General features: G+C 38.0%; 1 protein-coding gene across 1 annotated transcript in view; it reads right to left on the bottom strand.

The window, feature by feature from the left end:
• Znf280c (zinc finger protein 280C) overlaps positions 1 to 24,582 on the bottom strand; it is a 50,154-nt gene that overhangs the window by 13,101 nt on the left and 12,471 nt on the right. The window contains exons 3-14 of the mRNA XM_090326014.1: positions 24,388 to 24,432; positions 22,312 to 22,470; positions 20,142 to 20,207; positions 19,918 to 20,045; positions 19,073 to 19,187; positions 15,927 to 16,097; positions 15,668 to 15,774; positions 13,301 to 13,515; positions 10,169 to 10,326; positions 9,173 to 9,273; positions 8,434 to 8,580; positions 189 to 320 (exon numbers count right to left, since the gene is read on the bottom strand). Coding sequence (XP_090182140.1) covers positions 189 to 320; positions 8,434 to 8,580; positions 9,173 to 9,273; positions 10,169 to 10,326; positions 13,301 to 13,515; positions 15,668 to 15,774; positions 15,927 to 16,097; positions 19,073 to 19,187; positions 19,918 to 20,045; positions 20,142 to 20,207; positions 22,312 to 22,470; positions 24,388 to 24,418 — 1,530 coding nt within the window. The 5' untranslated portion in view covers positions 24,419 to 24,432. The remainder of the gene's footprint in view (positions 1 to 188; positions 321 to 8,433; positions 8,581 to 9,172; positions 9,274 to 10,168; positions 10,327 to 13,300; positions 13,516 to 15,667; positions 15,775 to 15,926; positions 16,098 to 19,072; positions 19,188 to 19,917; positions 20,046 to 20,141; positions 20,208 to 22,311; positions 22,471 to 24,387; positions 24,433 to 24,582) is intronic.

Below are 24,582 nucleotides of genomic sequence, written 5' to 3' on the forward strand. Positions count from 1 at the left end.
TCCTGCCTGTATGGGCTTGAGTAAGGAAAGTATGTAATCCTCATCTCTAATACAGGAATAACACATACCTTGTTTCTCTTATGAGATTACTGCATGAATAAAATAAGATGATTGAAAACGCACACTAAAAACTTAATGCTATATGACAATAGTAAGGTAATTATATTGTCATCAAATATAATACATACTTTTGTTCCCGGAGGCAATCCTTCAAGTTCCTTAGGCTTCATAAATGTACAGTGCTGTGCCTTGTGCTCTATTTTCTCTTTGTAAGTCAAAAACTGCAGTCTGCATTTCACACAACGATGAACTCCTTTTTTCTGTTTACAGAAAAATTAGAAATGATATATTAAGTAACTTCTTGTTTTTGTTTTTTTGACACAAAAACTTACTATGTATGTGTAGCTAAAACTGGTCTCAAATTCACTATGCAGTCCCATTATGTAGACCTTGAATTTGATATCCTCCTGTGTCAGTGTCCTGAGTGCACCAATCTCCAGTGTATGCCACCATGCTCTAGAACTAATTAACTTCTCCCACCACAGATCCTATGGCATGAAATTATTCTTAATTCAGAATAATAAAAACTCTTACATAATTCAGAAAATTTGCTAGTAACCAGTGGCTCAGGCCTATATTCCCAGCTACTCAGGAGGCTGATATCTGGAGTGTTATGGTTCAAAGACAGCCTAGTCAGGAAAGTATAAAATCACATCTCAGAAATAATATAGGAAAAAGCCATTTCCTTTTTTTCTTCCCTCCCTCCATACCCCCTCTTCACTTCCTTCCTTCCTTTTTTTCTTTACTTCCCTTCCTTTCCTTTATGCATTTCTCCATGGCCCTCTTCTTTTTTTGCTGTGCTGGGAAGTCAAACAGGGTTTCATATAGTCTAGGCAAGAGCCTTAACTATTTTTGCCAGTTCTGAGGCTTCAACTTGGGGTCTGGCCACTCTGAGCTTTTTTCCCTCAAGGCTAGAGCTCTACCACTTGAGCCACAGCTCTACTTCTGGCTTTTTGGTGATTAATTGGAGATGAGTCTCACAGACATTCCTGGTTGGCTCTGAACTGCAATTCTCAGATTTCAGCCTCCTCAATAGCTATTACAGACATGAGCTACTGTTGCCCAGCCATAAATTCATTTGAAAAAGAATGGTTTTGAAATAGTAGTTGAGTTTTCAAATAGTAGTTGAGTTTTCAAATGACTTATTACTATATAAGCATACAATATGAAAATTATATCAATTAGAATAGAATATAAAAAGTACTATACCAACTGTAATATAAAATATCTTCCGTTAAAACTATTCAAACACATGATATTGCAGTCACATTTTTATTATAATGTACAGAGGGATTATAGTTATATTTGCCAGATAGTAGGTGTATTACTTCTCACACATTGATATCCCTTCTCATTATATATATACGTATATATATATATATATATATTTTTTTGCCAGTCCTGGGCTTGAGCTCAGGGCCTGAGCACTGTCCTAGGACTTTCTCAAGGCTAGAGCTCTACCACTTGAGCCTCAGCACCACTTCCAGGTTTTTTCTATGCATGTGGTTACTGAGGAATAGAACTCGGGTCTTCGTGCATGCTAGGCAAGCACTCTACCACTAGGACAAACTCCCAGCCCCTTCTCATTATATTTTTATCCTTAGAAAAATGAAATTCTTTATATATAAATTTTTGCTATTTTCATTTGGTTTACAATTCAGTAGGATAAACTTTATACAAACAAACCTATCAGACACTCTCAAGAAAACTTATTACATAAAGCAGTTTTATCCAATAGAATGTTACACAATAATAATTTTCCAAAGCTACACTTCCATCATGTTACCTACTAGTCACATGTACAGAGTGCTTTGTAACAAGTGCAACTGAGAAGCTGATTTAATATTTTTATTTAGGGTTGTTGCCAATGGCTCAAGCATGTGATCCTAGCTATTCAGGAAACCGAGACAGAAGGATCAATGTTTGAACACAGCCCAGGCAGGAAAGTCCATGAGATTCTTATCTCCAATTAACAACAACAACAAAAAAGCTGAAAGTGAAGCTGTGGCTCAAGTGGTAGAATGCCAACTTTGTGTGAACAAGTTAAATGATAGCTTGAGGGCTCTGACTTCAAGCCCCAGTACTGGCACAAAAAAGTTGCTTTAATTAGTCTAACTTTAATTAGACACATGTGGCTAGTAGTTAGAATATTGAGCAGTATTGATATGTAAGTGAGAACTTTTCTCAATCTGTTTGACAAACCCCTCCTGAAATCTTGTCCTATTACTATTTTACCAATAGAAAGTTGGTCCTCAGAAAAATGTGTGCTTTGCTGGGCACGGTGTCTCACGCCTATAATCCTAGCTACTCAGGAGGCTGAGATCTGAGGATCACTGTTCAAAGCCAGCCAGTGAGATTCTAATCTCCAATTAACCACCAGAAAACCAGAGGTGGAGCTGTGACTCAAGGGATAGGGCAGTAGCCTTGAGCTGAAGAGCTCAGGGACAACACCAAGGCCCAGAATTCAAGCCCCGTGATTGACAACAAAAAAAAGAAAGAAAGAGAAAGAAAAAGAAAAATGTGTCCCTTGCTATAGCTGGTTAGTGTTCTTTCTACTACATATTGTTAATTTAAATCTTTATATGTTCATTTTCTCATTAGTTAAAATATATTTATATGCAAATAATTTAGAACATAATACAAAAGAATATTTTCCTTCAGGCTACATCTCCATAATCACATATATTTCCTTAAAAGATACAATCATTTTGCAAAACTAAAATGAAATTACTGGCACACAGCCAGATAAAAATTCTTGATAAAGTTCAAAGCAATACACAGTATAAATACCATTTGTTTGTTCGACTAGAATAGTTCCATCTTCAAACTCTTTTAGAAGTATGCTTCATTGGATCATATAATGGGCATATTCAACAAAAATATTCATCTGGATTTTCTCAAGAGACAGTAGAAAAGAAGGGGAAAACTCAAGCAAGGCACAATCAGTAAGGTAATAAGACAACCAGAAAAATTCCCCATTTATGCTAAGAATATGGCTTAATGGTAGAGTACTTGCCTAGCATCCATGAAGCCCTGGGTTCAATTCCTCAGTTCTACATAAACAGAAAAAGCTGAAAGTGGGCTGGGAGTGTGGCCTAGTGGTAGAGTGCTTGCCTAGCATGCATGGAGACCCAGGTTTGATTCCTCAGTACCACATACATAGAAAAAAATCCAGACGTGGTGCTGAGGCTCAAGTGGTAGAGCTCTAGCCTTGAGAAAACCCAAGGACCGTGCTTAGGCTCAAGCCCAGGACTGGCAAAAAAAGCTGAAAGTGGCACTGTGACTGAAGTAGTAGAGTGCTAATCTTAAAGAAGCTCAAGGAGAGTGCCCAGGCCCTTAGTTCAAGCCCAAGGACTGCCTCCCGCCAAAATAACTTGTAGTTAATCTTAATTCTTTATATTACAGCCTATAGTCAACTCATCACTGGTTCCTTTCAAATAATTTCTGATCCTTTTGTAATTGTTCAGAACAAAAAATACCTCAGCACACTTATTTCTTCTTACTCTTATACCATATATTCAACTCATTAAAACTCTGCCAGGCACCAGTGGCTCATGCCTGTAATCTCAGCTACTTATCAGTTTGACGTCTGAAGAGCATGGTTCAAAGCCAGCCTTGGCTGGAAAGTCCATGAAACTCCAACAAGCAAAAAAAAAAAGTGGAAGTGGGGCAATGGCTCAAGCACTAGCCTGGAGCCAAAAGTTCAGAAACAGCACCCATTCCTTGAGTTCAAATCCCAAGACCAGCACCAAAATCAAAAAGAGAACCTCATCGTTGACATTTTATAATAATATAGTATTTCCATTTCTCATCACCTCCAACAATTGTTATCATGCCAGTCATATGGACTCTGGCAATAAATTCTGGTCTTCTTCCTGTTTCCACCTTTTATTTTCCTATAGCCATTTTTCCACATGGATATGATCTTTAAAAACATTGTAGGTCTTTCCATGCTTAACCTCTCCAGTGGCTTTCTATAGTGTATATAGCAGAATCCTGAATTTTCTTTCAATGATCTACATGATCTGGTTTTCCTTATATTGCTGAACCTGATCTACTAATTTTCCTTCTACTTCTACTTATAGAAGTATGCTTCAGTCACACTGGTATCCTTGCTCTAATATCCTATGTTTATGCCCACCTCACTCCCTAGTTACTGTGCTCTCTGCCTGAAACAATCCTTCCCAGATAGCCACATTACCTTATATCTTTGTAGAGGATTCTTTAACCATTTCGTATCTATATAGATATAGATATAGATATAGATACACACACACACACACACACACACACACCCCAATACTTAGCCTAAACCTTGGAACTCATTATCTACTTGTATTTTCTTCTCATTGTATTTACTATTAGTTGAGCACATGTGCACACAAACACACACAACATACCTTCAGACACTAGATATAGACACATACATTTATTATTTTCCTCCACCATAGAGCAACTTCCAGAGGGTACAAACTTTATACTTTTTTTCATTTCTGTATCCTCAATTCCTAACATGGTCCCTGGTATATACTAGGCTCAATAATATTTGTTGAATAAATAGCAAGTCAGACAGCAAGAGACTCAGGTATACATGAGCAGAAGGCATTTCATTCAGTGCTGTTTCATTCAGTGAGATTTAGGTAAAGTCCCAGTACGGAATAGTAATCTATTCCTTTAATTAGACATATTCAAGTATCTATTTTATGCACATATGTTTATAGTATGCTAAGAATAATGATGATAGAGTACATTTCTAAAGTTCTATCAAAGAAACAGAGATTTGGCCAGAAGTGATACTGTGGTTCAAGTAGTAGAGCAGAAGCTTTAAGAAAGCTCAAGGACATGGCCAGGAGTTCTGCCTACTGGTAGGGTGCTTGCCTAGCATGCATGAATTCCTCGGTATCATATATATAGAAAAGGCTGGAAATGGTGCTATGGCTCAAATGGTAGAGTTCTAGCCTTGAGAAAAACCCAAGGACAGTGCTCAGGCCCTGAGTTCAAGCCCTAGGACTGGCAAAAAAGAAAGTTCAAGGACAAAGCTGGGCAACTGTGGCTCATGCCTTTAACCCTAGCTACTCAGGAGGCTGAGATCTGAGGATTGTGGTTGAAAGCCAGCCTAGGCACAAAAGTCCATGAGACTCTTATCTCCAATTAACCACCAGAAAACCAAAAGTGGTGGCTCAAAGTGGTAGAGTGGTAGCCTTGTGATGAATAGTTCAGGGATTGTGCCTAGGCCCAGGGTTCAAGCCCCATGACCGACGAAAAAGAAAAAAAGAAAGAAAGAAAGAATGGAAGGAAGGAAGGAAGGAAGGAACAGTGATTTGTTCCAAGAGTAGAGAAAGTTACCGGTGTTGAAATTTTTGACAGGCATACTATATTGTTTAGACAAGTTAAAAAATGTTCAAAGGCAATGAAATATATAATTTCTGTATGAAGTTAATGTGATACTATGGCATAAGCTTGGGCTTTAAGTCAATTTTTGGCTCTGCCATTTTTGTTAGACAATGTGATATTGGGCAAATCACTCTATAATGCTTTGTTTCTTCAAATCACTCTATAAGGCTTTGTTTCTTCATCTATAAATGGAAACAATCACATATCTAATCATAAGGTGGTGGTAAATATTAAGAAAAACAGTGCATATCAAACATTACTGGCTTTCATAGGGCAAGTGATGAGTGTATTATAATTTCTTGGCTATTAAGGATCTAATGGCATTTAAGACATCTTTCATTTTTCTTTCCTTTCCTTTTTTGGGGGGCAGGTCCCAAATTGGGACTTGAACTTGGTACCTGACACTTTCACTCTTTGGCTGATGTTCTACCAAATGAGCCACGCCTCCAACACTTCTTGAACTCAGACTGGCACTATCCCTGAGCTACTTTTGCTCAAGGCTAGTGCTCTACCACTTTGAGCCACAGAGCCACTTCACTTTTCTTTTTCTTTTTGTTGGTCATGACGCTTAAACTCTGGGCCTGGGTGTTGTCCCTGAGCTATTCAGTTCAAGGCTACTTGAGCCACAGGGCCAATTCCAGTTTTCTGGTGGTTACTCAGAGGTAAGAGTCTCAGGTCCTTTTGTGTCTGGGTGGGCTTTGAACCTTGATCTTCAGATCTCAGCCTCCTGAGTAGATAGGATTATAGGCACAGGCCACTGCGCCTGGCCCCCATTATTTTTTATGCATGTCTTGGGGCTTGAACTCAGAGCCTGGGTGCTGTCCTTGGGAATTTTTGCTCAATGCTAGCACTATACCACTTGAGTCACAGGCTCTACTTCAGAATATTTTTGGTACTTAATTAGAGATAAGAGACTCATGGACTTAACTGCCCAGACTGGCTTTGAACAGCAATCCTCAGATCTCAGCCTTTTTTGCCAGTCCTGGGGCTTGAACTTATTCAAAGGCTACCACTTGAACCACAATACCACTTGGATTTTTCTGTGTATGTGATACTGAGAAATCAAACTTGGGTCTTTGTGCATGTTAGGCAAGCACTCTAGCACTAGGCCAAACTCCTAGCCACACATCTCAGTCTTTTGCTTGGTAGGATTATGGGTATTTGCCACTAGCTTAACCAGAGTTTCCTAAGAGTGAGATAGGCCTAGATTTGAAAAATGTTGGTACCAATCCAATGACAGCAGCGGTGATCTTGAATATACCAGAAAAATTGGCTTTTATGTTCTTTTTTTCTAATTAGCAACTTTAATCTGATTTCATGAGTATCTAATGATTGTAGCCAAAAGCCATGTTAACATCAGTTTTGGCTAAACTGGACATGTACAGTGCATTCAATAATAAGAAAATTTAATGAGCTGATGAGCAAGGAGGCAAAATTAGATTAAACAACGATATTCACTAAGTCCATTGATCCTACTTTTGTTCTTTTACATCCTCAAGACCAGGTTCACTGTTTCATGAAAGTTTTCAGGTTAAAGGGTAGTCTAATTGTTTCAGTACGCAAAAAAAAAAATCAGACTTCAAGGAAAAGGTACAAGCGTTAATCCTGGCACCCTGAACATTACATAGCTGAACTGGCAAAACCATGCAGGAAATAAGTTTAAAACCTAAATATATTTCTCTGCCGTAGTTCACATATCTTGTAAAGTAAGTTTCAGTGCTGTTTCCTGTTACCAGCTCATGCAAGACACCATTTTTTCTGCATTAATGAGGACATATATGTGCCTCCTCATGATTGAAAGTAGATTAAGTGGAATTAAGGCTTAAAGAAGAAGAAGAAAACAAAAGGTTATAGTCTTCAAACTTGGCCAAGCACTGGTTGCTCATGCCTGTGATTCTAGCTTCTCCAGTGACTGAGATCTAAGGATCACAGTTTGAAGCCATCCCAGGTAGGAAAGTTCATGAGATTCTTATTTCTTAACCCACCAAAAAGCCAGAAGTGTAACTTTAAAAGCTTAGAGAGAGACAGTTCTGAGGTCCCAAGTTCAAGCCCCAGGATGGCAAAATAAAATAAAGTCTTCAACATGAGCTTCAGCAGTTCTCAGTTCAAACATCCTTTTTCCTCCTCCTCTCCTCTCCTCTCCTCTCCTCTCCTCTCCTCTCCTCTCCTCGCCCTCTTTCGCTCCCTCCCTTCTTACCTACTTCCCTCCCCTCTCTCTCTGGCTGGTACTAGGGTTTGAACTCAGGGCCTCTCACTTGCTGAGTGTGATTGCTAGCTTGGCTGGAGCTCTACCACTTGAGGGTCTCCTACAGCCTTATTTTTGGCAGGTTACTTTGAAAATAGAGTCCAGGCTGGGAATGTGGTTTAGTGGTAGAGTGCTTTCCTAACATGCATGAAGCCCTGGGTTCGATTCTTCAGTAACATCTAAACAGAAAAAGACAGCTCAAGTGATAGAGTACTAGCCTTGAACAAAAAAGAAGTTCAGGGATGTTGCCCAGGCCCTGAGTTCAAGCCCCAGGTCTGGCCAAAAAAAAATAGAGAAATGAAGTCCTGCAGATTTTTATGCCCAGGCTTGCCACAAACTGCAGTCCTCTAGATCTCAACCTCCTGAGTGGCTAGGATTGCAAATGTGAATGACTGGCACCCAGCTCCCTGCTCTTGAGAAGCACTTGCAAAATCATTCGCATCACTTTTAGGCATCAAAATATCCAGCAAAAATACTTCACTTTACTTCCCTTTCCTTGTACTCTAGGGCTCCTATTTCTAGCTATCTTTTAGAATTTTTTACTATTTATGGGTTCCAGCATTATCAGAAAGCAGGCAAGTAAAAAATGGTAGTTTTACAAATAACTGAGTATAAACTATTACAAATTAATCATTACTACTTTGGCCTAGAACAAATTTAACCAATGTTCTAATTATGTATTTGTATTTTTAAAAATAAGATGACATGAACAAATAAGAAATGCTCAGTCTCACCTGATGCTTCATGTAATGATTCATGAAGGATGTTGCCATTTTACTAACTTTGAGGCAAAATGGACATAGCAAGTTCTTAGTGTTTTCATGGACTAATCGAAAATGAGTTTCTACATCAGAAAATATTGATGATCTAAACTGGCAAACCTAGAAATATAAAGACAGTTTAGTTTAACTTGAAACTTTTATGACTTGTATGTAATTATACCAAATTAATAATGATTGGTCATTTAGTTACAAGAACATTCTGCCAGGTAGATACTCAAGTCTTATTACTACAAGTAATAAAGATATACTTTTGGGGTAATGTAAACCATAGATAGACTCACTTCTTTTCAAATCTGCTACACACTATCTTGACTTTAATTGTCAAGCTGATAGCTCCCATTTTGTATTGCTTGTCTTGCTATGTATGGAAGAATAACATCTTTTTCAGATTTTAAAGGCGATTTTATATTATTTCCTAGAATTGGCAGTTACTTGAAGTATTAGAAACACTGGCCCCAAAGCAATTATTTTGGGTCTCTACAAAAACGTGTCCCATTTCCCTTGCATAGTTCCATTCTTCCCTAGAGGATAGGCCTATACGTTTGTCTTTTTCCAGAGGGGTACTTCCTTAGAACAAGGGTCAGCAAACACAGCCTGCAAGGCCAATAGTGAAAAATAAAAAGAATAAAACTATTTCATGGCACATGAAAAATAGACAAATGCCTAAGTATACAATAAAAGGTCTGTTTACCTGGCAAATATATGGCATTTCACCAGGTTTATGAGTGTCCTTCATATGTTGTAAAAGAATATGCTCTGTTTCAAATGACAATTCACAGATTTTGCAAATAGCTGAAAAGTGGACAAAACACAATACAACATTTTAAGACTGTATGCATAAAAAGGATGCAATCGGTATAACTCTAAGACAACAAAAGTATAATAGGAATAGTAGTTGTAGTAAGGAAAGTTCCAACAATTCAATCTATGCTTACTTTCTAACATGGTTTCAAGAGGCTGTGGATATAACTCAATGGTAGAAAACTAGTTAGGATATTGTTGAACTTATTTATTTCTCTTAACATCTTCTTCCCGCAACCTTCCCCCATTTTTTTTCAAATAAGGAAACAGAAGCACAGAAAGATTAAGTAACAATCTTTCTGTGTTTCACCCGGCTGTATTAGGAATCAGAGGTGGAATTTGAACCCAAGCTCTGTACAGTTCCAAGACTGTGTTAAGTATCACTATAGTTACCTTTTGTATTAAAGTGTAAATCAAGGCACTGATTTTAAATTTGTAAATCACAGGATCCAAGTATTCCAATTCAGATCCTTACACATAATGTAAGAGTTATGCCAAGTAATGAATTATTTACAAGAAGTGTTTTAATGTTAGTAAAAAATTTTAAGTTTGTAGGAATTAAAACTTGATATTCAGTTTTGCCATCAAATTATCAGTTCTATTTCTTTTTTTTTTTTGCCAGTCCTGAGGCTGGAACTCAGGGCCCCGGTACTGTCCTTGAGCTTTCTCAAGGTTAGCACTCTACTACTTGAGGCACAGCTCCACTTCTGTCTTTTTCTCTGTATGTGGTACCAAGGAATTGGACTGAGGGCTTAGGAGGCATGCTAGGCAAGCACTCTACCACTTGTCCACACCACAGTGCCACAAGTACAGAATCCTTTGGTTCCCTTAAAGTCAGGTGATTAAACTCAATAATGTTCACGACTTCAATCCAATTGCCACTTACTAGAAAACTCATGGGGAGTGTGTGTACTCTCGATGTGGCATTGCAGCTGGAAGGGTGTGGGAAACTGCCGGTAGCAGTGCTGGCAGGTGGTGTGGTTTTCCCAGCTCTCATTGTTCTGCTTCTCAAGTTCCAAGTGGTGTTTCATGTGGTTCATAAACCTATAAATGATTGTCAACAGTTGCAAAAATTCATATTTATAACCCTAAAGTTTAAAAATGTAATTGTAGGATGGCTACTCAAAATAATTTCTCTATGGCCTTAAAGCCCTCAAGAAAAGTACATATCGGCTGGGAATGTTGGCATTTGCCTGTATACCTGGTTAATTGGGTATCTGAAGCAGAAAAGTTTGGGGCCAGTCTGGGTAAACAGCAACATCCTACCTAAAAAAAAGTATGCATCTTAAAGAAACTGTTTTTTACCTGGGCACTGGAGGCTCACGCCTGTAATCCTAGGTACTCAGGAAGTTGAGATCTGAGGACCATGGTTCAAAGCCAGCCTAGAGAGGAAAGTCTGTGAGATTCTTATCTCCAATTAATCACAGAAAAAGCCAAAAATCCAGAAGTGGTGTTGTGGCTCAAGTTGTAGAGTGCTAGCCTCAAGCAAAAGGACTTCACAGACAATCCCAGCCCCAGAGTTCAAGCTCCAGGACTGGCAAAAAAAAAAAAAAAAACTAAAAAAATGAAGAAAGAATTTGGTTTTGTTAAGTGGTTCAATAAACATCTTCTTTAATCTTTGTATTTTCAGTTTTGGTGAATACAAAAACAGTAGGCATTTTCCACACATAAAACACTATTTAAATTTCAAAATAAAATATTGAGAAGAAGGAAACTATTACTATAGTTGGTATAGTGTCATGAAAGAAATCTTTAAAAGGCTTGAAAATACACACACACATACACACACACATGACTTGCTTTCAAATTGATGTAATAACAATGTAAGTGCCTATACTTACATCTTTTCTTGTCTTTTAATGATTTTGGTTTTCTGTCGTTAAAAACTGGTAGGATTTGAATCTCAGATGTCCCCCAAAGGCTCATATGTTGAGGGCTTGTATGCTAGTTGATGGATCGAGAGCTCTGACCTAATCAATGAATTAATCTCTCGGTGGATTCACAATATGACATCATTATGGGGAGGTAGGACCTCCTTTGAGGAAGTTGATTATTGGGATGAACCATGGAAAAATAGATCTTGTCTTCAGTCCCTTCCTATCTTCTTCACTGCTTCCTGGCTGCCATGAGACGAACAGCTTTCTTCTACCATCCCCTTCTATAATGTTTTTGCCTTAATATACACCTAAAATCAATGGAGCCAGATGAGTCTATACTGAAACCTCTGAAATCGTTGAGACAAAAAACAATCTTTCCTTCTTTAAAACTGTTTTTCTCAGGTTTTGTCTCAGTAATGGAAAAATCTGAGTAATACAGAAAATACTTTTCTTTGCAGACTTCCCCTTTGTAGTACTGTCTATCTCAAGATCACCAAAAAGCTTCTTATGAGAAGGGCTTATGACCTTCAATAGCACAGAATACATAGAAATGAGTATGCCTACTTTGAAGAGATACTTGGGGCTAAATTTCAAAGTAAAGTTATTCAGCTAACATAATATTTTTTTGTTCTGTTCCTGAACTCTGTCCCTAAGCTTTTCCCCTACCCCGCTCTACCACTTGAGCTATAGCTCTGCTTCTGAGTTTTATTGAGAAGTTTATTGGAGATAAGGTTCTCACAGACTTTCTTGAGCAGGGTTGGCTTCAAACCACAGTCCTCATATCTCATCTTCCTAAGCAGCTAGGACTGCAGGCATGAGCCCCTGGCCCCCAGGTTCAACACAATAGTTTTAAGATTAGATCGACTACTTAAAATAATTTATTATGAGAATCTAAAGAAAAAATACTGAAATGGACTGTTAACACAACCTAGATAAGCACTTTAATAGATATACCATTTTACTATTTGAAGCACAGTTTCACTTCTGGCTTTTCTTGTTAGTTAATTAAAGAAAGGAAACTCACGGACATTCCTGACCAGGCTTGCTTTGCCCCATTATCCTTAGATCTCAGCCTCCTTAGTAGCTAGGGTTACAAGTATAAGCCACCAGTTACATTTGGGTTTTAAAATGTATAAAATTATAAAAACAAGGAAGATAATGCATAGAACTTGAAGCTCTCCAAAGAAGATTACAAAACAAAAATCACTTTCTCTGCAAATTAATATGCTTAAAAATATAAACTTGCACTGAAAAATTTGAGCACTACATAAGATATAGTATGAGAGACGGGAGTTTTGCCTAGTGGTTAAAGTGCTTGCCTAGCATGCATGAAGACCAGGGTTCAATTTCTCAGTACCACATACACAGAAAAAAGCCGGAAGTGGTGCTGAGGCTCAAGTGGTAGAGCTCTAGCCTTGAGAAAGTCCAAGGACAGTGCTCAGGCCCTGAGCTCAAGCCCAGGACTGGCAAAAAAAAGATATAGTATGAGAGATGTCAAACTAGAGATTAGATATAATATATATATATACTATACTGTATTTCTTGTAACATAAACAAGTGTAGGATTCAAAATCAACTAGGAAAAAAATATCTTCTCTAAACTTCTAGCTCAAGGATAAATGTAGGGAAAAGAAATAATTTTCCTATCAAAATATATTTCATCTTTAGCTGCTTTGTTGAATAACAATTCCTTTATATAACTACTTCAAAGATAAGAAAAAATATTTTGAAAAGGTACCTGAAAAAAACACAACTTCATTAAGATGTTGAAGTATAAAAATATGAGGACAGAAAGTTTTTCATCATAATATAACCTATCTTTTTTATATGTATGTGTGTGTTGACCCCTGAACATGTTACTCAAGGCTAGAGCTCTACCATGTGAACCACAGCATCACTTTTGGCTTTTTTCATAGTTAATTGGAGTCTCATGGACTTTCCTGCCTGGGCTGGCTTCAGATCAACGTCCTAAATCTCAGCCCTGAATAGCTAGGGTTACACACATGAGCCACAGGTGCCCATCCCTTCTTAGTAGCAAGTGTCAAGACTGCTGACCTAGGTTGGCAAAGAAAACTAGATATGATATTAAGAGATCATATGTAACTTGTAATATATTTTCAAATGAATACATATTTACATACCTAATATTACTTTTAAGTACTTTCAAACAACTGAAACATTTAAAGTTTGTATGAGTCTTCAGTTCTTCCTTAATGTCTCCTTCATGTTTCCCATAATAAAAATCATTAACTACCATGATCAATTTTCCTTTCTCGGAACCAGCATCATCTTTGTCAGCACTACGTTCTATATTACAAGTTCCCAGGAAGTTATTTACCATTTCTGGGCAACAATGCTGAAAAAAAAGAAAAAGTAAGCCTTATTTATATCTTCTCCAAAGATCAGTAAATGAAAATGAATTCTGTTTATAAATAGGGCCAGACTATGTAAAACTGTGTTTGAAAATATACCTGGAAATATATTCACCAAACATTAGCATCTTTCCCTATAAATTCTAAAAATTGCCAACAATAAACACTTTGCTGTGGGTGAGACTGGGGTTTGAACTCAGTACTTTGTGCTTGGTATGCAAGTACTCTACCACCTAAGCCAAATTTCCAGCCCAATATGGATTATCTTAAAGAATAACTTAAAATTAAATTGAGCTGGGGGCAATGGTTTTGGGAGGGGAAAACTGGGAGAAAATGAGGGAGGAGTAACACTGTTCAAAAAGAAATGTACTTATTTCCTGACTTACATAACTGCAACCCCTCTGTACATCACCTTTTTTTTTACAATAATAATAAAATAATAAATTGAGAGTCTGCCCTGACTGCATAAAGAAGCCTCCTAAGTAATGTATGCTTATATGGGTTATATTGCTTATACGGGTTGCCTTAAGGGACCTTGGAGACAATTTTTTAGTGGTTGATCATGTCTCTGAGCTCATGCCATCTGCAATCTAGGATCCAGACAGGTATGTGGGATGCCTTTGGGAAGCCGTAGGACACAGTGGTCAATGTGCACAATGGCTAAGCAATCATGCCCATTCTCACCAAGCTGAAAAATGAAAAAATTCCTGCTTTAGACGTTTGAAGAATAGCATTACTTAGTCAACAACATTCTGATTAAATGTATTACTTACATTCACAGTTGAAATGTACGTACCACAGTAAGTATAACAAACTTAATTTTTAAAATTTCAGGACTGGGGGCTAGGAATGTGGTTTAGTGGTAGCGTGTTTCCCTAGTATGCATGAAGACTTGGGTTCAGTTTCTCAGTAGCACATAAACAGAAAAATCCAGAAGTGGTACTATGTCTCAAGTGGTAGAGTGCTAGCCTTGAGTAAAAGGCTCAGGGGCAAAGCTGGTTTGGTGTCTCACACCTATAATTCTAGCTACTCAGGAGGATGAGATCTGAGTTCAAAGCAATCCCAGGCACTAAAGACCATGAGCTTCTTATCTCCAATTAACCACTAGAAAACCAGAAGTGGCCCTGTGGCTCAAGGGATAGAGTGGTAGCCTTGAAATGAAGAGTCGGGGACAGTGGCCAGGCCCAGGGTTCAAGCCCCACAACAGAAAACAAACAAACAAACAAACAAAAGCTCAGGAACAGTGCCCAGGCCCTGAGTTCAAGCTACAAGATTGGCAAAAAATAATTGCATTATTAGAAAGAATTTTTAAATCTTATATAAAGATAATCATTACATGTATAAATTTATATTTATACAAGTTCCATACATGAGAAGATTTATTATCTACATACTTGGACACAGCAACAGATTCATTAATCATTAATATTTTTAGGGATTTGTAAAACATTTTCAAATATAAAAAATTATTTTGCTATCCTGGGGCTTGAACTCAGGGCCTTGGTACAGTTCCTGAGTTTCAAGGGACAGCTAGTTCAAGGCTAGTGCTCTCCCACTCTATCACTTGAGTCATAGCTCCACTTCAGTTTTGGGTAATTCATTAGAGATAAGAGTTTCATGGGCCTTTCAAACTATGATCCTCAGATCTCAGCCTCCTAAGTAGCTAGGATTATAGACATGAGCCTTCAGCCTGGCTCAAATATTAAATTTTGAAAAAAGAAAGTTTAAGCAAGGTGCTAGTGGCTGTAATCCTAGCTACTCAGGAGGCTGGGATCTGAGGATCATGGTTGGAAACTAGCCTGTACAGGATAGTCAGTGAGATGTTTATCTCCATTAAACCACCAGAAAACCGGAAGTGGCACTATGGCTCAGCTCAAAGTGGTAGGTGCTAGCACGTGAGCAAGAAGAGCTCAGGGACAGTATCAAAACCTGGAATTCAAGCCTCAAGAAAAGAAAGAAAGAAAGAAAAAAGCAAGAAAGGGAGGGAGGGAGAGAGGGAGAGGGAAAGAGAGAGAGGGGGAGAGAGAGAGGAGAGAAAGAGAAAGGGGGGAGAGGAAGAGAAAAGGAAGGAAGGAAGGAAGGAAGGAAGGAAGGAAGGAAGGAAGGAAGCAAGCAAGCAAGGAGAAAAAGTTTTACCTTCATGTGGGATTTCAGAGCATCCAAATGTCTGAACTGAACATTGCATTTTGGACAAGATTTTAGAAAAGGAGCTCCATTTTTAGATTCAGATGAGGTATTTGAACCTAAAATGAATTAAATACTTTCATGTAAAATGAAAGTAAAAGTCCCCTGTTTTAAACCTTAAGCAACCACTAATAATAGTTTTTGAATCTATCACAATACCTAAAATTTATGTGTAAGTAATGCATTTTTCTATACCACATTTCATATTTACCTGTTGTTACTACAATCTGGGAAGATGCTTCAGAAGTAAAGTTCTTTGAAGGTGATGTCAAGGAAATATTTGTTTCAGAAACATTTTGACTGGTTTTTGGCTTTGGTGGATTAATACTGTTCACATTAGAAGCAGGGAGCTGGGTTATTCCAAATGAAGTTTGATCCATACCTACAAAGAATTAAATAATGGAAAATATATTTATAAATATTATTGAGTAGAATATTACTATGTTAAACTACTACTAAAATGGCAGTGCATTTAAAATTTATTTTGCAGCTAAATTTATTATAAAATAATTGAATTATCCTATAATATAAACAGTAAAAAGGATGAAAACTTATGTAATCAAGAGTTAGAAACTATGCAAGTAGCTTCTATGTACTGTATTTATTTGAAAAAATTCATGAAGTAAAATTTTTTTGCCAGTCTTGGGGCTTGAACTCAGGGCCTAAGCACTGTCCTTGGGTTTCCTGAAGGCTAAAACTCTACCGATTGAGCCACAGCACCACTTCCAGCTTTTTTCTATGTATGTGGTTTTGAGGACTCAAACTAGGGTCTTCATGCATGCTAGGCAAGCACTCTACTACTAGGCCAAACTCCTGGCCCTCTTGAATTAAATTTTAAGTAAGAAAATCATAAAGATACTTTCACTTTTTTGGTATTACTGGAGTTTAATATCAGGGCTCTGTTGAACATATTAGGAAGTTATTTTACCACCTGCCCAAAGAAACATATGAACAGATATAAACAAAAAGGTAGAAAGAAAAAATAAAAAAGGAAAAATCAGATGAACGCACAAAGAATACTCAAGGTAAACTCCTAGAAATTAATATTTTGATATCTAAGTACATTTAAAGCATGTAAAGAAGTATTTATTCAAGATTCAAGGGGTAGAGCAGGAGCCTCAAGCTGAATAGCTCAGGGACAACGCTCAGGCCCAGAGTCCAAGCCCCACGACGATCCAAACAAAATATTTATTCTAGGGTTTGAGCTATTGTAATCCTCTGCTAGGATAATTCTAGATGTGTACTAATCATTACAGAGATGAGCCTATGTTCCTTTGGGTCTGCCTTAATTCACTTAATATGCTTTTTTCCGAGTCTTCCCATTTCCTTACAAATGGTGCGATGTTGTTCTTTCTGATGGAGGCATAGAATTCCATTGTACCTTACCTACTCTTTATGGAAAAGTTTGGATTAATATTTTTAAAGATTAGACTTAAGATAACTAATTTGTCTGCACATTTATTTTGGTTCTTAGCTATTTTTACTAACTAGCTACCTAGATAGTTGAGTATCAAATTAAATACTATTAAAATGGGAGAATATTTTCTTGTCAATTGTAAGGCTGGAACCCAAGATCTGGACACTGTCCCTGAGCTCTTCTGCTCATGGACTTTCCTGCCTGGGCTCACTTCAAACTGTAATTTTCAGATGTCAGCCTCCTGACAGATATGAGCTACCGACACTTGGCTTGAAAAATATTTTTGGCACTCATAAGTTTTCTTTTAGATAAATTACATACTTCTTAGCTAACAATTTATATAATAAAAATGTTTTGTGTCCTCTTGTAATGAAATATACAAAATTAATAAACAAACAGCAATTTATTTCATTACAGGGATTTTTTTCCAAGTAGATAAAATTCCTTCATAGAAATACTACTATATTTTAGGTTAATGAACTCCGTTATAGTAGAAAATAAAACCAGACACACACACAACTGCAACTTACAACTGGAAAATCTCACTATTCCTTACACAAATGTATTGTATACTAGATATTTACCATGTGGAAATCACTGTTTTCTATCACTCTTCAATCATATTTTCCCTACCTATATCACTTATTTGGCTTTTTTTAGGTACTAGGGTTTGAATTCAAGATCAAGTATTCTACTACTTGAGCCATGCCTCCAGCTCTGTCATTGATTTGGGTACAAAAGCACCAGATTTTCAAGAAAGCAACTATAACCATGCATTTTTCTTTCTTTCTTTTCTTTTCCCTCCCTCCCTCTCTCCCCCTCCTTCCCCCCCCTCTTTCTCTCTTTCCTTCCTTTCTTTCTCTTTCTTTCTTTCTTCCTTCCTTCCTTCCTTCCTTCCTTCCTTCCTTTCTTTCTTTCTTTCTTTCTTTCTTTTTTGCCAGTCCTGGGACTTGAACTCAGGGCCTGGGCACTGTCCTTGGACACTTTCTGTTCAAAGCTAGTGCTCTGCCACTTGAGCCACAGCACCACTTTTGGCTTTTTCTGTGTATGTGGTGCCAGGGAATCGAACCCAGGGCTTCATGCATGCTAGGGAAGCACACTACCACTAGGCCATGCTCCCAGCCCCTAACCATGCATTTTTCTCAGGCAAGTAGCCTCCAAGTAACTGATATTTTTTTGGTCAGTTCTGGGGCTGAAATCAGGGCCTGGGCACTGTCCCTGATTTTTTTTTTGCTCAAGGCTAGCACTGTACCACTCTGAGTCAAAGCTGTGCTTCCAACTTGGGGATGGTTAACTGGACATAAGAGTCTCATAGACTTCCTTTCCCTGGCTAGCTTTGAACAATGACCCTCAGAATTCAGCTTCCTAAGTAGCTAGAATTATAGGCATGAACCACCAGTGCCAACTAATTGATAATTTTTTCAAGTATTTAAAGCATCAGGGACTTTTCTAACTTACAGAAAGGATACTGAGAACTTTTTTTTTTTTTGCCAGTCCTGGGCTTGAGCTCAGGGCCTGAGCACTGTTCTTGGACTTTCTCAAGGCTAGAGCTCTACCACTTGAGCCTCAGCACCACTTCTGGCTTTTTTCTATGTATGTGGTACCGAGGAATTGAACCCGGGTCTTCATGCATGCTAGGCAAGCACTTTAACCACTAGGCCAAACTCCCGGCCCAGAATACTGAGAACTTTTTTTGGCCTGTGGGTACTTCTAAGTGAGAATAAGCTTAAAAAACATACTAGAAACTCAATGGAAAGAAATAAAATATTGTACAAAGTATAAATTGTATACCAAATCACTCACAAAAGAATATAGAAATGAACAGTGCTATTCTACCTCACAATATATGAAATTATGGAGCTCAAACCAGAAATTCAATTCTATATGCACATTAATTAAATTCGTTTTTACAATTTTTGTGAAAAAGTGCTACACCAAACCTTTCAAGAGCTTTTTTGGTATGCCTGGGGAGAGTGGTATTGTATCGTTGGTCAAGTCAAATAGAAACACTGAAGAATCATGCGAATCAACTCGTGATGAATTCTTTGAAAGCTCCTGTAAAAAATTAGTTATTTTTAGTTTTATTTCATATTTATTTATTGCTTAAACTCGGTGTCAAAAGATTTTTCTCCTATCAAAGGGAAAAATATTAAATGTCCCCAACAAAAGGAAGTACCAAATGTCTGAGGTGACGGATATACTAATTTCTCTGATTTAATCATTATACATACTATGCACATAACTTCCCCAAAATATGTACAATTATTATGTATCATTTAAATAACAATTAAAATACAAAAAGATTCAATTATGTAATATTAATTACTTCTTATCCTTTTTATTCACATTAAAAGTATTCAATACTATGCCTAAGTATATTATCTGACTAACATGTTCGATTATTTTAGTGCTGGTTGAACTCCATCATAAAGAAGATGACAGCCAAATGCAGTGGCTCATGCCTATAATACTCGCTACTTGGGAATTTGAGATTAGAGGATTGTAGTTTAAAGCTAGCCTGGGCTGGCTAATCTCCAGTTAACCACCCCCCGAAAAAAAGAGAGATGTGGAGTGGAGTTGTGGCTCAAGTAGTAAAGCACCAGCCTTGAAGCAAAAAAGCTCAGGGACAGTAGCCTGGATTTAAGCCCCAGGAGTAATATACACCAACACAAAAGATGATATTTTGTGATGGCATTTACGGTAAATAGCTATGACAGTTCTCAATTCTACCTTTATAATATATTCAGTGTCTCTGAGCTAAATCTGCAGTGTCACAAATACTTACAGTTTTAGACATATTCTGAGGGCTTTCAGAAGACTTAGATTCAGGATGAAATCTAGGCAAAGCAGCCACTGGATTTGAAGTTGGATCTTTGTAGTGTTGATTTTTAGACTTGAATCTATCAGAAATTCCTGTTTATAAAATTATATAATATATTGAATGTACTTACATATAATCGTGTCTACATATTTCACTTTAAAATTAAAAATAATACAGTAATACTGTACCTGTTCTAAGTGGCTGATTCTTTAATCCCCTTGAAGATGAGCTGGAGTTGCCTCTGTTCAAAATATCTATAACAATGTTTATTTAAAATACATATTTGAATGAATCATATTAATAGAAAAAACATTAAAAATATATCTGTACATAACTGATAATAGAAATACAGTTCTCTCATTTATTGGTGACAGGATTATATAGACTCAGGTTGCTACACTTGAAATTAAGCCCTTATCCAACCCCTAGGCCACATTATGGGTAAGCTGATTGAATCATTCATTTCTTGCTTATCTAGTAACCATTATTCTCTTTTTTACAATCATTTTTGTGTATTAAGTATAAAAATACCTGATTATAAATTTTTCATACAAATATACAATATTGTTTGGTTATAATACCTCCATTGCCCAATCTCAGCACCCCTCTCATAGGCCCTCTTCCTCATCCCAAATAGATTCCCTTCTGCTGTCACATTTATTTAAAATAATTTTCAGCACACAGGCCTGATACTGACTGGCACACACACAAAAATCTCTGAGCAGCTAAAGAAGACATTATTGGATTGAAGAGACAGACTACAAAATGGGAGTCAATTTTGCCACCTAGTAATCTGACAGGGTAAGATTACTATGCATAATACATAAAGAACTCAACAATTAAACATCAACTAAATGAATAATCTAGTTTATAAACAGAAAAAATAAACTGAATAGATAGCTTTGAAAAAAATGTTCAAGCCAGGAGTTTGGCCTAGCGGTACAGTGCATGCATGAAGACCCAAGTTCGATTCTTTGGTACCACGTACACAGAAGAAGCCGGAAGTGGTGCTGTGGCTCAAGTGGTAGAACTAGCCTTGGGAAAGCCCATGGACAGTGCTCAGGCCCTGAGTTCAAGCCCCATGAGTGGCAAAAATAAGAAAGAAATCTAAGAAACAATGTTCAACCTCCTTAGCCATCAGAAAATGCAAATTACATAGAGATTCTTTCACATTTGATTCTAGAAACTTTTCAACATCCTTCCTGATTTTTTTAATGACCTTTAGTACTATTACTTGTGTTCTCAATGGGAAATTAGTTACCAGACCACAGACGAAATTCAACTTTGAGTTTAATATTGGATTAGCTTAAGGGGTTTAAATATACTCTACATTACAAGTCAATTTGAGCTTGATACCATGATCTGGATCATTTCAAGACTGTTCACTTTTGTAGCCATGCAAATGCTATAACTTTTTTGTTATTAAAGAATCAACCTGAAACTGGAAAAGGAAAACTGGTGAAAATTGCTTATCAGAAAAAAGTACAAAGTACAAAAATATCCCAGAAAATATCTTCAGCATAAATAATTCTCCTTTTCCTTTCTTAGTAGACAAGAACTAAATCTCATAAAATAATTAGGCAGAATAGAAGGTTATACAGAATTAGGGTTATTTGCTGATCATGGAAAGGAAATTCTGTTATTCAACATTACAGAAGTCTGTGGGAGGGGCCGGGAGTTTGGCCTAGTGGTTAAAGTGCTTGCCTAGCATGCATGAAGACCCGGTTCGATTCCTCAGTACCACATACATAGAAAAAAGCCGGAAGTGGTGCTGAGGCTTAAGTGGTAGAGCTCTAGCCTTGAGAAAGTCCAAGGCCAGTGCTCAGACCCTGAGCTCAAGCCCAGGACTGGCAAAAAAAAAAAAAGAAGTCTGTGGGAAAAAGAAAGCTGTTTACTAAAACAATTTAACCTTGTCATATTGGTGTTCTGAGACAGGTTCTTACCTCTTGCTCCTGAGAATAGAATGAATGCATCAAGTACATAACAATGCAAGCAGAGATCTTTTTCATTCAAAATAAACAATCATCATTTTTTTCTTTGTGGGTTATGGGGCCTGAACTCTGGGTCTGGGCGCTGACCCTGAGCTTTTCAGCTCAGGGATACCACCCTATCCCTGGGCCTGGGCATTGTCCCTGAGCTCAAGGATATCACCCTACCCCTGGTGCCACAGCCCCACTTCCCCTTTTCTAGAGATTAGAAAAAGGGAAGAGTCCTAGAAATATGAGCCTCATGGTCTTTAGTGCCTGGGCTGGCTTTGTACCGTGGTCCTCAGATCTTAGCTTTCTGAGTAGCTAGGATTAAAGGCATGAGCCTCTGTGCTGGCTAACCTTCCAAAGCTTCACTAAAGTACATGCTTACTTGAAATGGCTGGCTTTGAACTTGATATCTCTCCAACAAAGATCAGTTCATCATCATCACCATCATCATCTTTATTCTGAGTTTCTTCTGTCTTCTTTTGCCATGGTTCCAGCTCTTCTTCCTCACATTCCATGAAAAGTTCTTCCATTTTTGAATTAGCTAAGATTTTCAAAGAGAGAAACATTGAGAGCTGGTGGCTCACACCTAGCTATTCAAGAGACTGAGATCTGAGGATTGCAGTTCAAAGTTAGCCAGGGCAGGAAACTCCATGAGACTCTTAGCAACAATTAATCACAGAAAAAGCTGGCTATGTAGCTGTGGCTCAGGTGGAAGAGGGCTAGCCTAAAACAAAAGGAACTCAGGGGCAGGTTCCCAGACCTCGAATTAAAATCCCAGGGCTGGCAAAAGAGAGATTGAAGAGGAGAGAAAAGAGGGGAGAGAAAGGACAAAGAGGAGAGAGAGAGAGAGAGAGAGAGAGGGAGAGGGAGAGGGAGAGGGAGAGGGAGAGGGAGAGGGAGAGGGAGAGGGAGAGAGAGAGGAGAAGAGGGGGGGAGGGGAGGGGAGGGGAGGGGAGGAGAGGAGAGGGAGGAGGGGGAGGGAGGGAGAGAGGGAGGGAAAGAGAGAGAGAGAGAGAGAGAGAGAGAGAGAGAGAGAGAGAGAGAGAGAGAGAGAGAGAGAGAGAGAGAGAGAGAGGTTTCTTTGTGTGTATGTTTGCACTCATATGCCACAAGCTCCTGGCTTTTTCACTCAAAACTAGTGCTCTACCATTTGAGGCACCATTCCACTTACAGCTTTTTTATGAAGTAGAGATAAAACCTAGGACTCTCCTAGCAGAGGATTATAATAGCTTAAACCCCAGATACATAAGGCCATATAGGATGAGGCCAAATTAATAGACCTCCAAGACATAGGAACAAGAGCTTGATTATGAGTGACTGTTCTTAATGTACTATTTTTTTCCTCTTCTCTTGTGTTGCTCTTTGGTTAATCTCATATTGTTACAGTATCTGACTTTGTTACCTGGTATATTATATATGTATTTGTTTGTTTATTTGAAATAGGAGAGAGAAAATTGAGGGGGGGTGGGAGGAGGGAAACGGAAACAAAAACATGGGAAGGGGTATCAATGTGTGAGAAGTAATGCACTTTCTATCTGGTGAATATAACTGTAACCCCTCTATATATTAAATCTCATACTTTCCTGCCTGCATTGGCTTCAAACTGTGATCCTCAGATCTTAGCTTCTTGAGTAGCTAGGATTATAGGCATGAGCCACTTGAACTCAGGGCTTAGGTACTGTCCTAGAGCTTTTCTGTTCACGACTAGAGCACTGCCACTTAAGTCACAGCTCTACTTCTGGCTTATTTTGGTAGTTAATTGGAGAGAAGTATCTTACAGGCTTTCCAAACTAGGCTGGCTTTAAACCAAGATCCTCAGATCTCATCCTCCTGAGTAGTTAGGATTAAAGGCATGAAGCACTGGAACCTAGTACAGTATTTTTATTCTTAAAAAATATACTTGTTACAGCTGGGCATGTGGCTTAGTGGTACAGTGCTTGCTTTGCATGCATAAATCCTTGGGTTCAATTCCTCAGTACCTCATAAACAGAAAACGCCAGAAGTACAACTGTTGCTCAAGTGGTAGAACATTGATCAAAGAAGCGCAGGGACAGTGCCTAGGCCCTGAGTTCAAGCCCCAGAACCAGCCAAAAAAAATACTCATCTCTGTCTCTCACCTTTTGTCTTGACAAAATATTTTCAGTACAAAATCCATGTAGCCAGGAGCCAGTGGCTCATGCCTGTAATGCTAGTTACTCAAGAGGCTGAGATCTGAGGATCAAGGTTCAAAGCCAACCTGGACACGAAAGTCTGTGTAGCTATTAGCTCCAATTAAGCACTAGGAAACTGGAAGTGTCACTGTAGCTCAGAGTGACAGAGTGCTTGACTTGAGCTGAAGAGTTCAGGAACAGTGCCCAGGCCCAGAGTTCAAGCCCCATAGCTGACCCCTACCCTGCCCTCGCCCCCCCCAAAAAAAGCCATGTATACTAGTATCAATTCCAATAGTGGCAATACTTACTCTTTTGTTGAATAAGGTTTTTGTTATCCATCACGCTGCAGTCACCTAATTAAAAACAGATGCCATCAAATTAATTTTATTAATGAATTGGAGTTCCAAGTAACTTCAAATACTGAAATACTAAACTTGTTTGAAAAATATTTGGGTCTAAGCTCAATCTCTATCAAACTTAATATATGGCTCCACACAAGATAC

Source organism: Megascapheus bottae, chromosome X (genome assembly GCF_031878675.1).
Source record: "Megascapheus bottae isolate mThoBot1 chromosome X, mThoBot2.hap1, whole genome shotgun sequence".
In the NCBI taxonomy this organism is placed as follows: domain Eukaryota; kingdom Metazoa; phylum Chordata; class Mammalia; order Rodentia; family Geomyidae; genus Megascapheus; species Megascapheus bottae.